This window comes from Leptodactylus fuscus, chromosome 9 (genome assembly GCF_031893055.1).
Source record: "Leptodactylus fuscus isolate aLepFus1 chromosome 9, aLepFus1.hap2, whole genome shotgun sequence".
Taxonomy (NCBI): domain Eukaryota; kingdom Metazoa; phylum Chordata; class Amphibia; order Anura; family Leptodactylidae; genus Leptodactylus; species Leptodactylus fuscus.
In genome coordinates, this window is record NC_134273.1 from 14,322,443 (window position 1) to 14,340,023 (window position 17,581).

The following is a 17,581-nucleotide window of genomic DNA, read 5'->3' on the forward strand; positions in this document are numbered from 1 at the left end:
ATGACTCAAAATAAGGATTGAGACTCCATACATGTAAGGTGCTCATCTGGTGGCACCACATTCGGGCCATCTTAATACTTTGCCCATACCACTATCGATCCAATGGTATAAATCATTGACCTTTTTTACTTTGACTTTGTCCTCAGTCTATTTTTCCTTTATCGAGTCAGTTCCCTTATATCGGGGGGCCTTATAGACTTCTATACGGAGGGCCGTACCACACATACAGGATTCAGTTACCAATTTAATCCTATTGAAAGCAATAAACATAAAGGGTGCCTCTGTTTTCGACAATCTTTTTGGTTACATGAGCTCCCCAAAATATACTAGCAGCGCAATATTTGACAGATTTGTAACTGTAGTCTATGCAGGAACATGGCAGCAAAGTGTGCAGTTTCCCTGCAGCACTCCCGCAGGAGAAACAAGGCATTACAGTGTGCTAATTAAAAAGCTATAAACTGCCTGTTGTACCCATGGACTTATCAGGTCCTCCAGACCCTCCATTCTGACTAATCGATAGAGGTTCCCAACCCCTGCATTATTTTAACCCTTTAATCAGTTGCAAGACCAGGATATTTTATATAATCACTGTTGCCATATAATTCTATGGGTGCCTTATAGATAATTCCGGAGTATTGTTAATTATTCGTTATCACAGGCCCAGGTATATGGTTGTCATTTTTGCCATAGCGCCCCCCTCCCAGCAGTAAGGCAACTCCTTGTATTTCTAGGTCATAACAGACCATACAGTGATACCTCAAGATGTCTATTTGACTTGACAAAAGTCTTTCCTCTCCTTTATGAGCTGTCATGGAGCTGCAAATATTTGCATCTTAATCCTTCCTTTATGCATCAGCTCTTTCTTGTTTTCCGGATGGCTGCGCCTGAACAGTTATGTTTATGGCTTTATAAGACTATCCTTTATGGTGCCGTAAATGTGACAGGGCCCGGGGTCAGGGGTCACTACAAGATCGCCCATTGAAAAGTCCCTTGGAATCAATGTAATGAGAAACAATTGACTACGCCATACATAAACCCTGTCCCCGCTGGAAGATGGAGCCTGGAGCGACGAGAACTAGAAGGAGGTCTAATTTATTCAATAAAGTGTTTATTCCAACCTGCTCATTCTTATAGTGGATTTGGGGCAAACGTGTCAGACGTCTGCGACGCTTCTTCAGTCTATTACTGAATTTATATTATAGTGGATCAATACATGGACATAGGAAATGCAGAGACTGAAATCCTCACGTGCGCTATTAATCTGGTGCATTTATGGAATTACTTGAATCGCCTCCATTATAGATGTAGCACAGTTGAGTTTGTCATTGGCATAAATATTAATTGCTCTTTAGTATTTTTTTTCCTTACACCTATTGAAAAAATAAGTGCCCCCTCTATAGTTTATTTTATGGTGTAGCAGAGTTGAATTGGCCACACACCGGTTTCTTTTAGCACCAGCATTACTGATAAAACTCAGTAGGGGTTATTTAGCAATTTTGCACTTTTTTTGCACCTTATTTGTCATTGCACTTTTTTTTTTGGCCTCGGCAAGGTGTGCACATAATTTATTAAAAGGCGCACTTGCATTAAATTTATTGCATTGATTTGTTTTTCTTTGGCTTTTTTTTTAAACTGTTGTGCCTGTTTAGCACCTTGCAAATGTATTGCAAAAAGTGACACAAAGTAAACCACGCCCCCTTTTCTCAACAAATCTAAAAATGACGAGGGAAAAGGTGCCCATGCATTATAAACCTTGCACATAACTCATTGCATGGCATTATTTTTCCTTTGCTTTTTTTAAACTGTTGCGCCTGCTTAGCACCTTGCAAATGTGTTGAAAAAAGTGACGCACCGTAACAGCACGCCCCCTGTACGCAACAAATCTAAAAATGACAAGGAAAATGGTGCACTTGCATTATAAACCTTGCACAAAATTTATTGCATGGATTTTTTTTCCTTTGGCTTTTTTTTTAAACTGTTGTGCCTGTTTTGCACCTTGTAAAAGTGATGAAAAAAGTGACACACAGTAACAGCACGCCCCCTTTTCACAACAAATCTAAAAATGATGAGGAAAAAGGTGCACGTGCATTAAATAAAATGCACACAATTTATTACATGGATTTTTTTTTTTATTTGGCTTTTTTAAAAACTGTGGTGCCAGTGTAGCACCTTGTAAATGTATTGCAAAAAGTGACACACAGTAACAGCATGCCCCCTTTTCACAACAAATCTAAACATGACGAGGAAAAAGGTGCACTTGTGTTGTAAATTTGCACTAAATTTATTGCATGGTATTATTTTTCTTTGGCTTTTTTTAAACTGTTGCGCCTGTTTAGCACCTTGTAAATGTGTTGAAAAAAGTGACACACGGTAAACCACGCCCCTTTTTCACAACAAATCTAAAAATGGCAAGGAAAATGATGCACTTGCATTATAAACTTTGCACATAATTTATTGCATGGCATTATTTTTCTTTGGCTTTTTTTTAAAACTGCTGTGCCTGTTTTGTACCTTGCAAATGTGTTGAAAAAAGTGACACACAGTAAACCACGCCCCCCTTTCACAACAAATCTAAAAATGACAAAGCAAAAGGTGCACTTGCGTTCTAAACCTTGCACAAAATTTATTGCATGGATTTTTTTCTTTTGCTTTTTTTTTTTTTAAACTGTTGTGCCTCTTTAGCACCTTGTAAATGTGTCGCAAAAAGTGACACAAAGTAAACCACGCCCCTTTTTCACAACAAATCTAAAAATGACGAGGCCAGTGTTTTGGCTAAGGGTGCAATTGTACAGTAAATGTGGCGCAATACCTACAAAAAGAAGAAAAAAAGGGGCTTAATAGATGTGCCGCTATATAGGTACCTGCAGTCCTGGATAAGTCCATATTATATGAGCATGTGCTACGTAGCAAACTCAGCTCTGCTCAATCCAGTCTTTGTGATTTAGTTATTCTTCTAAAATTATTATTTTATTTTATGATTGTTAGAAAGTTCATACGTATCCTATAATACTAGACCAGGGATCGAGCCATTACTTTATTATGGGTGCATTTATTTCACTTATGGGGCATTCCCAAACACAAGGATTACGTAAATATCCCGTAGTAAAGGAAACGAGAGACCGGGCCAATGGTTTAACCTTCACAGGCTGTCACCTTTGTGGATAATTGGTCACAAAAACAGAGGGAGGAGGAATTTGAGGATTTGTTCCCCTCCTTCCCCATCTGATGGGCAGCTTGAAATTGGACATGTTTTTCTACGACGTCCCACAAAATACAATCTTCGGCTAACCCTAAACACCCTAATGACATTGGAAAAAAAATACTGCATTGCAGCACTTATCCAATACGTCTACACATGGAAGTGTCCCATAGACAAATAACTGTGGGAAAGGTAGTCAGCCAGCGAGCCGGGCTGGGGGGGTCGTTATATCCCCCCCGGGGGGAATATTTCTCATCTATATTTCTTTTATTTCCCAGGCACATTGCTACGACTATAAGCCAAGAAGCTAAACCCACAGCGGGGAGAGGACACCACTCCACTCCACAGTCCACACTGAGAACGAAGCCGAGCTGCTGGTGCAGGACATGGCAAGATGACTGTGCCGATGCTCTGTGCATTTGGCAAACAAAGAGGTAAAGAATAAAAGGGAGGAGGGGGTGTTCATGGAAATCGGTGGCTGCTGAGAGACACTCATCACTTCAGAACAAAGGGAAGGAGAGGAATTGGGTCTCAGATTCACAAAAACAGACGACGACGCTCTCTAAGACTTGTAGGCTCGATGAGAATACTTAGGATTGACCAAGGCCTTTAGGCTGCTGACCGTGGTGCTGAACTGGGTGAAGTCATTGTCTTGCCACCATGTGGAAGGTATCCATAGACCTGACTTTATAGCAATATACGACCTAGGGATTTAACCATTCCATGTCCAGGATATGCGACTGTCCATGGCAATAAATGTTATGTCTGCACAACCCATCTACATCTACCCCCATGCCTTGCAACCGTCTTACAAAGTATATGACCAAATGTGACTTCTCTCTATCCCTGAAGGTAAATCCAATGGTCAGACCACCTATAGAGTATAGATTGATTCAGTATTGATTAAGATTGCCAACCAAGTCAAAACCCAACCCATTTGCCCACTCTCATGTTTTTTGCAAATCTTAGGCTGAAGTTTCCGTCACACCTTCCTCCAGCCTCGTACCACAGTGCAGTAAAATGAGGATATTTCTTTTCCCGTCCCCAGGAAGCTCTGGGCAATGTCATTTGCAACAGACAAACAGGAAGTCTTAGTCCGGCCATAGCCTGGATAGTAACTTAATCACAGCATCATTAAGTTTTTCCACTTCAGGCCAGCGCTATCCATAGCTATCTCATAGTATTACAACCCAAACGGTACAACAGCCACATAATATCCACAACGTATACAAAACCATTCCACCCCAGGCTCCAGCAAGGCCCAAAAGCAATTACCATAATGAACCAACACCCAATACACAGACACACGAAAAAATAACCTAATGCACAGACAAGCGCAAATTATATTTAAGAGATACAATAAGGCATTATAGGATGTCATGTACGCCGGCGAGAAACACAATGCAACAATTCCCTGCGAGTACCAGTTGTCTCTCCATGATAGACTATCGCCAGCTTTTCTATAACATTATTCATTTAGCCGACACGATGGAAATTGAGTTGTTGTGTGCACTGGAGTGAAACATATATTATGATTATAGGGTTTATATGTCCCCCCGTACGGCTGTACGAATGTATTTCCTTACTCGACAAAGGCTTAGACACCGAACACTCAAATCCTCTATTCTCTTAACTTTCAAAATTTAAAAAAAAACAAAACACCATTCCAAAAATTTAAAAAGAAAATTTCACGGAATTTAAAAAAAACGTAAAAATTCCATGAGACACAATGTATCGACTTGCCTATTGTCATAACGTCACAGTACTTTTTGACTATAGGCTGCCACGTCCAATGCCTACATTATTTTATTCCTTCATTTGGTGGCATGAGGGTTTCTCTAGAGAGACATCCTATAAAGGTATATAGGGTGTATAAGGTATATAGAAAGACATCCTATAAAGATATATAGGGTGACATGAAGCCATCTCTAGAGAGACATCCTATAAAGGTATATAGGGTGTATAGGGTATATAGAAAGACATCCTATAAAGGTATATAGAGTGACACTGGGTGACATGAAGCCATCTATAGAGAGACATCCTATAAAGGTATATAGGGTGTATAGGGTATATAGAAAGACATCCTATAAAGGTATATAGGGTGTATAGGGTATATAGAAAGACATCCTATAAAGGTATATAGGGTGACATTGGGTGACATGAAGCCATCTCTAGAGAGACATCCTATAAAGGTATATAGGGTGTATAGGGTATATAGAAAGACATCCTATAAAGGTATATAGGGTGACATTGGGTGACATGAAGCCATCTCTAGAGAGACATCCTATAAAGGTATATAGGGTGTATAGGGTATATAGAAAGACATCCTATAAAGGTATATAGGGTGACATTGGGTGACATGAAGCCATCTCCAGAAAGACATCTTATAAAGGTATATAGGGTGACATGAAGCCATCTCTAGAGACATCCTATAAAGGTATATAGGGTGACATTGGGTGACATGAAGCCATCTCCAGAAAGACATCCTATAAAGGTCTATAGGGCCCCTAAAAAAAGCTCATGGAACGTTCTGCTTAAACCCAACTAGGGGGGACTGTTTCATCTCAACCCCCTGCGGCTGCTGTAAAGCCCATTCTGAAATATCTAATATAACTATTGTTACAACCCCCTTCCACCTTGACCGCAAAAGTTGAAAAATCGGAAAAATATTCCACTACCACGATACGCAACTATACACAGTACGACGTTCTATAGCGCGCCTGTGCTTTTATCTATACGTATTTATAGGGTTGCTCCATTGTTGGTCAAGGTTTCGCTCTTTGGGAACGGAACACAAAAAGATAGCGAGAGACAGATGCTTAAGAATAGCGTTGGGTAATTCGTGGTACATCTGTGCGGGGATGTAATTAGCACCTATAGGTACGGAATAATTAAAGTTGTGACTGCTATAAAGCAGTGCAGATAATAGCGGTAACCCCAGTCCCTGTTTTTTTTTTTTTTTTTTTTTCACGCCGCTCGCTATATTCCCAAATGATTGCCACCTGCTCCCCTATCTCCGCTCTCTCCCTAGTCGTTTCCTGGGCAACCTTTCTCTGGCTTCCCCTCGGAGCGATAGCTTTCGCTTAGAATGCTCCATCTAATCTTGTTTGTTTTACACCCATCAAAACAAGCAGACAAAGACAATTCCTTAAGAAGGAAGAAAGGCGCTCGGAGGAGAGAAAGAATCCTCAAATTGGAAGCAAAAGGGAAAGTCGCTTTAAAGGTCCAAGTCTACAAAGCGGTTTAGGGGGAAGTGTAAGATACATTGTGCCCCCGTGTCCCTGCAGCGTTCAGGGAAATGCCTTGCAAAGATTCAAGTGTGGCACTTTACACCCATTGTGAGAATAGCACACAAAAGGAGCGTCAAGTCGCTACACGCTCGCTACCAAAAGACAGCTGCACTTCTTTAACATATGGGCATTCTGCGGCAAAGGCGTGGTTTTTTTTGTTTTTTTTTCCTCTTAAATCCGGACACGGCCAAAGACTCATGTAATTCAAATGAAGATTACACAGCGGCAAGTCGTTCCGTGATAGACGTGCACTGACATTATAGTTGTCAAGGTCCTATCCTAGAGAGGAGGCAACACAGCAGTCACGCGTTCGACACGAACGAACCGTGTAACATCAAAAAAAAAAAAAAAAGCAAACAAACAGATGCGGTATGGAAGAAGGGCTTAGCGTCGGAATTGCAAAAAAATTCTAAAAAAAAAAACGAAGGTAAAGGATAGGATGGGATAGGAGGCACTTACCATCTTTAAGCCATTCCACTCCATCTGTGACTATTGAGATGGAGCCTTCAAGCTTGTCACAGTGTCAAAACCAAAAAGAGCGTTATGTAAAAACTGACATTCCTTCTTACAGTACTGCTGGCAAGAGATGCTACGAAGGACACACACACACGCACACACACTCACACACATACATACACAGAGTGCGCGCTCAACCACACGCCAGCCTCCTCCTCCTTTATGAGGTCACGGCAGGGAACTCTGAAATACAATATGCAGCATTTACCAAGCCCCTATATATTACTCTCCTGAAAGATTACCATACTGATGGAGCGGACCAACCGAAATTAGCAATTTTTTTTTTTTTTTAGGATTTTTTTTTTGACGAGAGTCTTTGTGCGGAAGCACAATGGCAGAAAAGAAGCCGTACAGACACGAATTCACAGGTTATATGGAGACGGCATGCAGGATGCTTTTTGTCTTATATCGCGATGACCTTGACCATCGTAGGCATACGCTAAAACAGCCGATTAGCACGTGACAAATCGCACACACAAAAAAAATGAAATAAATAAATCGAAACATCAATGCCCATAGAACAAGAGAGGCAGACACAACGTATCGAGACACGGAACTCAAACAACATCAAAGAAATGCCATACCTACCATCACCATTCTTAACCGTTAATATTTTCTCGCCGCCGGCTCCGACTTTTTCTCCTTGCAACAGTTAACGCTTTATTATATTTTTTTTTTTTTTTGGAGTTCAAAAAAATAAAAAAAATAGTTTTTGTGTCGATTTTTTTTTTAGTTGTTGTAATGTCTTTTATGCGTTTTTTTTTTTTTTTTTTCCAAATCCAGGAACCCGGGAAAAAAAAAAAATATCCAGTGGGGAAAAAAAAAAAAAAATTAGAATAAATATATAAATAAATAGTAAACTGGCGCTCGTCTGCCGCGAGAATCGAAATGAAGGGGGACGGAAAAAAAATAAGTAAAAAATGTAAAGAAAAAAAATAAGGAAAGAAAAAAAAAAAGAAAAGAAAAAAACAAGAGAGAGAGAGAGACGGTGTGGATGCCTCTCGAAAGTAGGGTGTAGATATGAAAATTGGATAGAGCCTAGCTAGAAAATTGGCTGGCTGCTTGCATGCATTTATGGGACTATCTGTCAGATAAAGGCTGCCTCGGATTGGCCGAGGGAGATGGGGAAGGCGGAGCTATCCAAGGTGCTATTGAAATTGTCTTCTAACAGCTAGGGAGCTTAACTCTTTGTCTGCTGCAAGAGGCTTGGCTGTCTGTTGCTTTGAATAGGCTGCTGCCGGGGCCTGAGGGGTTAATGGCTCGGGGACGGTCACTGAAATTTGCTTTGTATTTTGTCATTAATGACCAGCTGGGCCCTTCTACCTCCAAAGTATCAGATCACGGGTCATTTCTAGCATGCAAACTGTACTAATCCAAATTATTGATTTTAACATTACACCGTGAGCTGAATGAAAGTGAAAAACGTGACGGTGGAAATTGAGAAAGGAGGTGATAGGATAGAAACTTGCAAAAAAATAAAAAATAAAAAATCTAGGGTTGGGATTAAAGGAAGTCATATGAATAAAAATACTATTTTTTATTCATTATTTTTATTATTTTTTAAATATTTTTATAACAATATTTTTAGATTATATTTTTAGGAGCCTGCTGGTGCATTCGTGCGACCTCTCAACTTCTTGAGGATGATTGATAGCTTTGCCTGCCAAGATGTTCTCTCTCTACCGCTTTTGGACACCAGTTGTTCCTCTGACCTCCACGTCCAATTCCAGTGACGATTAAAGTGAAGACCAAGAAGGTGTGAATTGTCCACCATGATTGTATTTTTGTATGTAGCATAAAAAATTGTCTACCAGAACGGTCTTCAAGAGGTGAGGTTTTGACAATAAGAAATCCGGACTGGGTAAAGGGGGGGTCTTTGGGGCAAAGTTGACAACAACGACAAGAAGATGGAATTGATTCCTTATTTTCAGCAGAGTATACAAGGATGATGGAAGGTAGCCCTGACCATCGGATAAGCTCGCCATACAAGGTGCGAAACGTTGATTCAGCCATGATGGGGCGGGGTGCACCACTGTTTACACTACTATAACGCTTAGACGTTACAGTACGTCTCGGGATTATTTCTATCGAGGGTCATTCGACTCTCTATAGATGACCACTTTTTGCAAACACAGGAGAAAAACCACCAAAGAACCAAAAATGAGCGTAAAGCATATTTGTCCTCTTACAATAATAAAACCCGCAACGTGTAGGATGACCGGCTCGGAGATACAGAAAATCTAGTCAATGTAGGAGTCAACATAGGACAAGAACGAAGACAAGAGTCAACTGAAACTCTCCAAAAGACCAAAACCAGACCGCACCCTCACCACAAGTTCTGTTTGCCATACAAGCCTTCTTCTTTTAGAAGACCAACCCCATGAACCACTTTTTAATACAATTTTGGGTGGTCCTCTCGAAGAGGTTTTATTGTATTATGGTGATCGTCCTGAACTGTACAAGACTGGTTAAGGGTGTATGTCCATAATTAGGATGATTGAGAATAAAAGTGGGTTGTATTTTGGGCACTTGATGTAGATACACCCTAAAATACCCATCTACAGTCCCTATAACTATTACATCCAACCCACTTTAGGTTTTAGGTTATGCTATGTGGAATCAATAGCGTTTGGTATCAAATAAAATTTGGCGCCCTAGGCACGTGCCTAGTTTGCCTACATGGTAAACACATCACAAGCTCTTATACAACCACCCATGTTAGTAGTGGGCGTGGCCTATTGGAAAAACATGGCTCCTCAAGTAGTACGGACCAGACCAATAAGCCGTGTAGGTAATCAACCAAGGAGTTGTAACTATTTATACATCGATGTACAAGATATATGCCGTATCCAATGCGACTACATTACCATCACACTATTAAGACATACATAATGCAAAGTAGATAAACCAACAGTGACCCGAAGCAAGGAACAGCAACGTCTCCAAACCTCCATTTCTGAGTCCATTAGTTGCCTCATATTTACAGGAAGCATCTCGGGACACGACTTGTCTATTACTGATCTGAAGATCGATAACGAATGGCTTAGAAGGGAAGAGTTATTACAAGGTTATACAATGGCTTCTACTTTTTAGTTTCCTGATACATTTGTATATTCTCCCCGGAGGCCCCGAGATATAAGACGCTCCATAATGTGCAGGAAGCTTTTTAAGGGATTTTTGTCCTTATTGATTAATGTAAACACAGAGAAAAGTCATTAGAGAAATGCTGAGAGCACGAGATGTCTCCACCAAACCAAGGAGTCAGACGTGATGGAGGGTACAGCCAATGCAATGACTAGAGGATACATGTATGACTGGGGATACATGTATGATACTCCGGCACTGGGGATACATGTATACCACTGCAATGGACTCTTAGGTCAATAGATGATATCTCACTAATGTATCTACTAATCTTGGAAATCAAAGACACCAGCGGTGGAAGCTTCTGAGATTTGTAGGCTCCAGCTATAAAACAATCAGAACTTTTGACTTTTCTTGGAATCCTGCATTGGATGGAATAGTCAAAAACAGAAGTCATAGGCTATGCAAGGCGCAGACCCTGAGATTAGCAAAAGCAATGTCACATGGAAGTAGTACGTGACATGTATGACATATATACTACACATGACGCATACTAGCATGAGAAGTGATCTATACAGATATCCTAGGCCATAAATATTCTATCACCAATGGATACACAACAGCTATCTATCTATCTATCTATCTATCTATCTATCTATCTATCTATCTCCTATCTATCTATCTATCTATCTATCTCCTATCTATCTATCTCCTATCTATCTATCTATCTATCTATCTATCTATCTCCTATCTATCTATCTATCTATCTCCTATCTATCTATCTCCTATCTATCTATCTATCTATCTATCTATCTATCTATCTATCTATCCATCACCTATCTCTCTCTCTCTCTCTCTCTCTCTCATATCTATCTATCTATCTATCTATCTATCTCCTATCTATCTATCTATCTATCTATCTATCTATCTATCTATCTCCTATCTATCTATCTATCTATCTATCATCTATCTTCTATCTATCTATCTATCTATCTATCTATCTATCTATCCATCTCCTATCTATCTATCTATCTATCTATCTATCTCCTATCTATCTATCTATCTATCTATCTATCTTTCTATCTATCTCTCTATCTCCTATCTATCTATCTATCCATCTATCTCCTATCTATCTATCTATCTATCTCATATCTATCTATCTATCTATCTATCTATCCATCTCCTATCTATCTATCTATCTATCTATCTCCTATCTATCATCTATCTATCTATCTATCTATCTATCTCCTATCTATCTATCTATCTATCTATCTATCTATCTATCTATCTATCTATCTATCTCATATATATCTATCTCCTATCTATCTATCTATCTATCTATCTATCTATCTATCTATCTATCTCCTATCTATCTATCTATCTATCTATCTATCTCTCTATCTCCTATCTATCTATCTATCTATCTATCTATCTATCTATCTATCTATCTATCTCATATCTATCTCCTATCTATCTATCTATCTATCTATCTATCTATCTATCTATCTATCTCCTATCTATCTATCTATCTATCTATCTATCTATCTATCTCATATCTATCTATCTATCTATCTATCTATCTATCTATCTATCTATCTACTAACTATCTATATATCCATCCATCCACATGTCACAATTTTTCTATTGACATGGGATTCTCCGCAGATGTCGGTAACAACCATCCAATCCACACAGGTAAAGTCATCAGACCACAGATGTCCATAAAGTAAATTATGTGTAATAATGAGAACTGATGGAGGGAGAAAGCATTGACCTCGCTTACTTGATATTTGATACTTGTTGGTAATGCAGCTTTCGGACACCTCCTGTATGGAGACACTAGTGGCCGGCATTGCTCAGGTTTTGGCCCATTGTTCCACACAAACATTGTTGACATCCAGAAGGCTCGGGGGCTCCTTCTATGAACTCTGAACTTTAGTTCCTTCCATAGATTTTCTATTGGGTTGAGGTTACTGGTACCAGCTTTATATTCTTCCTCTGAAATTAATTGAGAGTTTCATTGACTGTGTTTGGGATCATTGTCTGAAATTTCCACCCTTGTTTCATCTTCATCATCCCGGTGGTCGCCACAGATTTTTATCAAGTATGTCTCGGTACATTAATCCCATGAAGTTTGTCAGTGCCGTATGCTGAAAAAACAGCCCCACACCACAATGTCCCCACCTCCAGACTTCACGGATGGTCTAGTGTTTTGGGGTGATATGCAATGTCTTTTGGCCTCCAAACATGGTATGTATCATGGCAAAGAGTTCCATTATGGTCTCCTCTGACCAGACTATATTCTCAGTATTGCATAGGCTTGTCTTATACTTGCTTTTTGTTCAGCAATGGAGTCTTGCGTGGTTTCTTTGAAACAATTGTATCTTTTGATTCCAGGTCTTTCTGTAGCTCTCCACAGGTCGGTCCTTGGCTCTTGGACAACTCTTTGATAATTATTTTCACCTCTCTGCCTGAAATCTTATGGAGAGCTCCTGGTCATGGCCGGTTTATGGTGAAATGATATTCTTTCCACTGTCAGATCATGGCCCCAACAAAGTTCACTGGAACCTTCAGTGGTTTAGATATTCATCTGCAACCAATGGCATCAGTAAGGTTGTGAAGGTCTTGAGGCAACTCAATGGTCTTACCTATCGTGAGATGTTTCTTGTGTGGCCCTTTAGTAAGGAGACACAGACCTCTTTGCCTGTGTGGATTGGATGGGTTGGCTCCAACATCTGGTGAGAACGTCATGTCAATGATAGAAATATATTTACTTAGAAAATAGTTGATATGTTCTATACTATCTATCTATCTACCTACCCATCTATCTATCTATCTCCTATCTATCTATCTATCTATCTATCTATCTATCTATCTATCTCGTATCTATTATTTATCTATCGTTCTATGTCTTTATCCATCCATCTATCATTCTATCTACCGATCTATCTATCTATCTCCTATCTATCTATCTATCTATCTATCTATCTATCTATCTATCTATCTATCTATCCATCTCGTATCTATCTCTATTATTTATCTATCGTTCTATGTCTTTATCTATCCATCTATCGTTCTATCTATCATTCTATCTATCTATCTATCTATCTATCTATCGATCTATCTATCTATCTACTCATCTATCGTTCTATCTCTCTATCTATTGTTCTATCTATCAGTTTATCTATCTACTTATCCATCCACAAACCTATCGAACCAAATTCTACATTCTACATTAAAATCCAACAACCAATCAGATACTTGTTTTGCCCGTCAATGCTACCATAAAAGCTAAATTCTGATAGGTTTCAGTAGTAAATTTCGCCGCTAGCCATAATATTAACGAATGACGCCATAGTCAAGGTGGCGCAGTTCAGAATTGTACGTAGACATGACGGGAAAGTAAAACAGAGCCATTGAAGCATAACCATTCTTCTATGATACCAATGCGTCTTCTACCATTGGAAGATGTCAAAACATATAAGGACGGAGCGGTCTAGACAATATATAGGTGTTTATAGTCACTTCTTAGTACAATATCACCTTTCAGCACATCTTTACTTTCATATTGTAGACAGGATACAGATAGATACAATGTAAATATATTAATATCATCATAACTGGACAAGCAAAGCCAAGGTATATACAGTGAAACCTCTTGGAGACGACCACCTAAGGTTACATTGATAAGTTGGCAGGATATAGAATATAGGGTGGGATTGAATATCCGTCTGGATATATGGCGGTGTATGACCAGCCTACATAATATAAGGGAGGATTGAAAATCTGTCTGGATAAGTGGTGTTCTCAAAGATGATGGCCAGGATACATAACATATGTCTGTCTGGGTGAGGGGTAGTCTTCTCAAAATGGTGGTCTTTTAAGAGATTTCACTGTAGTATATGGAAATAGGGTATGCTATATACTATATGCACATATATAAATACTATAAACTATATACTTCTATCCATCTAAGCACACACATACTACCGACAGATTCTTATGATCATGGGCCACACGATTGCTTTTTGCTATTGGATCCCTGACTGACACATCTGCAAGAATTAAAGTCCCTGTATACAGTGTAAGGGGGCGCTATCTGTCCAGTCTGAAAGTTACCAGTTAACCCTAAATATTTGGTAAGGCAGTGACAAAAAAAACCCCAGCACATCCTAAAACTGGCATGATCGGTGCCCTTGGTCGTAGCACCATCCAATACAACCCAATATAACATGTAAAACACAACATGCTACACGATAGACACACAATGGGGTGATAACATCAAAGGCATTAGCATAAGAATATCACAATTGCAACATATGGATACTTTGTATATATACAGCTTGCAAGTATGAGTAGGACAGCGTGACGCAATGCAATACCCTTTATAGGAGCTTACGGTATTAATAGCGACATTGTCGAAAAATTGTCACCTTGATAAATGGCCTGGTGTTATTAATAGTCCACTAGACAGGCCAAGGGGTATCGGGTCTCAAGTTAAAATTACAACTTTGCCCATAATGCATAGGTAAGGGGTACCCAAATCTAGAAGATCAGGGGGATAATAAGTGATAATATTTCCGTATCCAAAAACTTGCAAGCCTCTATATACAAAATCCTGTTTGGACATTGAGGATACCCTCTTAGGTCTAAACTTGGTAAGATAGGCAAGAAGACATAAGAAGCGATTAGGATGCTACACTTGCTAAGATCAGCTATGCTGAGGAAAACACTGCAAGGCACAAACAGAAGGAAGGAAGGAAAAAAAAAAATTATAGACAAGGAACTCGTGCACAGACGATTCCTCGGAAATCGAATCAAAAGGTGATTAGATTGCCTTACCCTAAATGAGCAGCCTTGTAAGTCATTAGCGGCAGCAGATGCATGTAAAAGGGACGGATTCATAGCGTATCTCTCAGCCTGTCTCCAGCAAACATCCTTTCCAAACGGTATGGACATCTTAACATCACAAGAAATCTGCAGCGTCTCTTATAGTCCAGATGGGCTACACCACAAGCCAATTCAGCATTAATAAACACCTACTCTGGGCAGCTTGCAAGTCATACTTCGTACTACCATAGGCAACAGCAGGCGACTGACGCACTCATTAACCTCTATGCTGTCAAAAGGACTAGGAAACGCAATACACTGGAAGCCCCCTTGGCTGCAAAGAGGTTTCAAGATCATGGGAGGGAAGAGGAAGAAGAAAAAAAATATCTTGATTTTTTTTCCGCAAAAACCACAAAACAACAAACCCTCAGTAGTTTTTTGTTTTTTTTTTTTTAATCAGGTTAATTGGTCTTCATTTAGGAGAAAAATTGGGAATCATTCTTCATTACAGCAGTTTTAAGTCAGCACGCAAAAAAAAAGGGTAAAAGTGTCAAATTGTTACCTCATTATTTAATAAAGCAGCATTAAGGGTCCTGGTGATTTCAAACATCTTGCCAGAGAGTAAGAAAAAGGAGCCTTTGCTATGCTCCGTCTGCAAAGGGTCTGTCCGAATTGTTCTTTTCCAAGAGAGTCAATAGGAAGATTCCCTAGAGTTCGCACATCAGAGCTTCTATTCGGCTTGCTGGATTTTCCCCCTGATCAAGCACACAGAGTACAGATGGATAAAGCAGCATGGACTGCTCTCTTGCAAGGTTACACTGCTACAAACATGGCTGGTGTTAAAAGTATTCTTTCAAAGTAACAATTCAAAGCCTATCCACTAGGTGGTTCGCGAGCAAACATGCAAATAACCTTGGGTAGAGAAAGGGACCTGGAGCTTCTTGGTTGGATGTGCTAAAACAGGTATATTAGCAGCATGCACCCATGCCTGCTGTCCCTCCAATCACCCCTTGTATACTAAATGACTTGTCACTGCCCACTGAAATCCCCCCCATCCCTTGCTAAGGAAGAAGAAGAAACTGCTTGCAGTCTCAGTAGATTCTGGAGGTTAATTCCAATGAGTGAATGAATGCATGCCTCGGAATTGTTGCATTGCAACTGCAATTCGTCTGGCGTCGCCATTGCACATTGTAGGACACGAGCGATGATACAAATAGGGTAGATTGGTCTGTGGCCCTGCATGCTGAATACATTACTGCTACTCTGTCCAGGAATGATAACCTGTCCCTGTAGGTATGGTGCAGGCTCATACAGGGTGTCTAGGGCCCACCAGTGGAATTGTTTCTAGGGGTCCACCATCAGGACCTTGCAGATCAGCGGTACCGAGACATGACAGTAAAAGGTAATAACATGTCAGGAGCCATTCTGCTCACCCATTATACCATGTGCACTACCTAAACCCACTGCTACAGCCTGTATGGCTAGTGAACAGCATGGCTCCTAGAAATGTTACCATTACCTGTAACCACGCTATCCTGGAAGAGCTGATCTGCAGAGGTCCTGGCTGTTGTATCATCACAGGTGTAATATTGATGGTCTATCCTAAGGACAGACCATCAATATTAGAAACATGGATAAATCCTTTAAAGTTGTTGTCCAGGAATTGGAGCAACTCATGTAGTGGGCGGGAGGTGTAAAATAAAAAACAAATAAATAAAAAAGCATACTCATCTGTCCCCAGCGCTCCATTGTGCCCCGCCAGTGTCCATTTGGTTTCGTGCTGGCACCTTCTTGCTGGCAGTCCTGCACCTCAGGTGACCACTGAGACCAATTAGGTACAGGATTTCCAGAAATGAAGCCATGAAATTGAACAGACATATGCGGGGGACAACGGGGTGCTGGGGACAGGTGAGTATGCTTTTTAATTTATTTTTTTTTTACACCTCCCTGGCGGCCGCCACAGTGACTACTCCAGTTTATAGACAACCTGTTTTAAGGGGTTTTCTGGGCAAAATTTTTTATGGCCACTTCACTGGTCCCCCCATACAGTGGCCTCTTTACTCTCCGATACTGAAGAGGGGGAGGGGTGACACAGAAAGCTGCTGTGTGCGGAAGCTTTTACAAGAAGCATCTGCAGCCCTGCATCTAGCAGTGATTTGTCTACTGCCGATCTTCTACTTATGGTAGGGAAGGTATGGGGCCCTTGAAGGTATGGGGATATTAAGAAGCCTATTAAGAAAAAAAAAAACCCGGGCTGTCCCGGGCCCCTTATGTCCCGGGCCCTGTGGCAGCTGCTCACTACCACGGTAGTTATGCCACTGATTTATATACATTCATATGCCATATATAAATCATATATATACTTATAGGAATGAATGATATATATACTCACATAATATATACACTCACACATACACATACATATTTTACCAAAAGAATTTACTCACATATTCCAGCAGTGAAACATTTGCAGCAGAAGGCTCCTGTCTTCCCCACATGCTACGATGTGAGAGACGACTCACTGTGAGGAGGAGGGGGAGGGAGGAAGTCCGGGCAGCAGGGACGAGACTTTGATAGGAAAGCAGCATAGCAGCTGCAGGTAAGTGAAGGAAGAGGCCATTAGCTGATGCTGAAGATGCACATGCTGTCCTCTGATATGTAC

The 17,581-nt window shown here is 40.2% G+C and overlaps 1 protein-coding gene across 7 annotated transcripts in view; it reads right to left on the reverse strand.

Annotated features, from left to right (window-relative positions):
• ELAVL4 (ELAV like RNA binding protein 4) overlaps positions 1 to 15,747 on the reverse strand; it is a 93,655-nt gene extending 77,908 nt beyond the window's left edge. Inside the window, exon 1 of one of the 7 annotated variants that reach the window (XM_075286249.1) lies at positions 15,482 to 15,747. In XM_075286249.1, coding sequence (XP_075142350.1) covers positions 15,482 to 15,529 — 48 coding nt within the window. In that variant the 5' untranslated portion in view covers positions 15,530 to 15,747. Of the gene's footprint in view, positions 1 to 6,948; positions 7,145 to 7,593; positions 7,665 to 14,931; positions 15,459 to 15,481 lie in introns of those variants that run through there. The other 6 variants (XM_075286253.1, XM_075286248.1, XM_075286250.1 and 3 more) reach the window with 6 other exon arrangements.
• Positions 15,748 to 17,581: the final 1,834 nt, after the last annotated feature.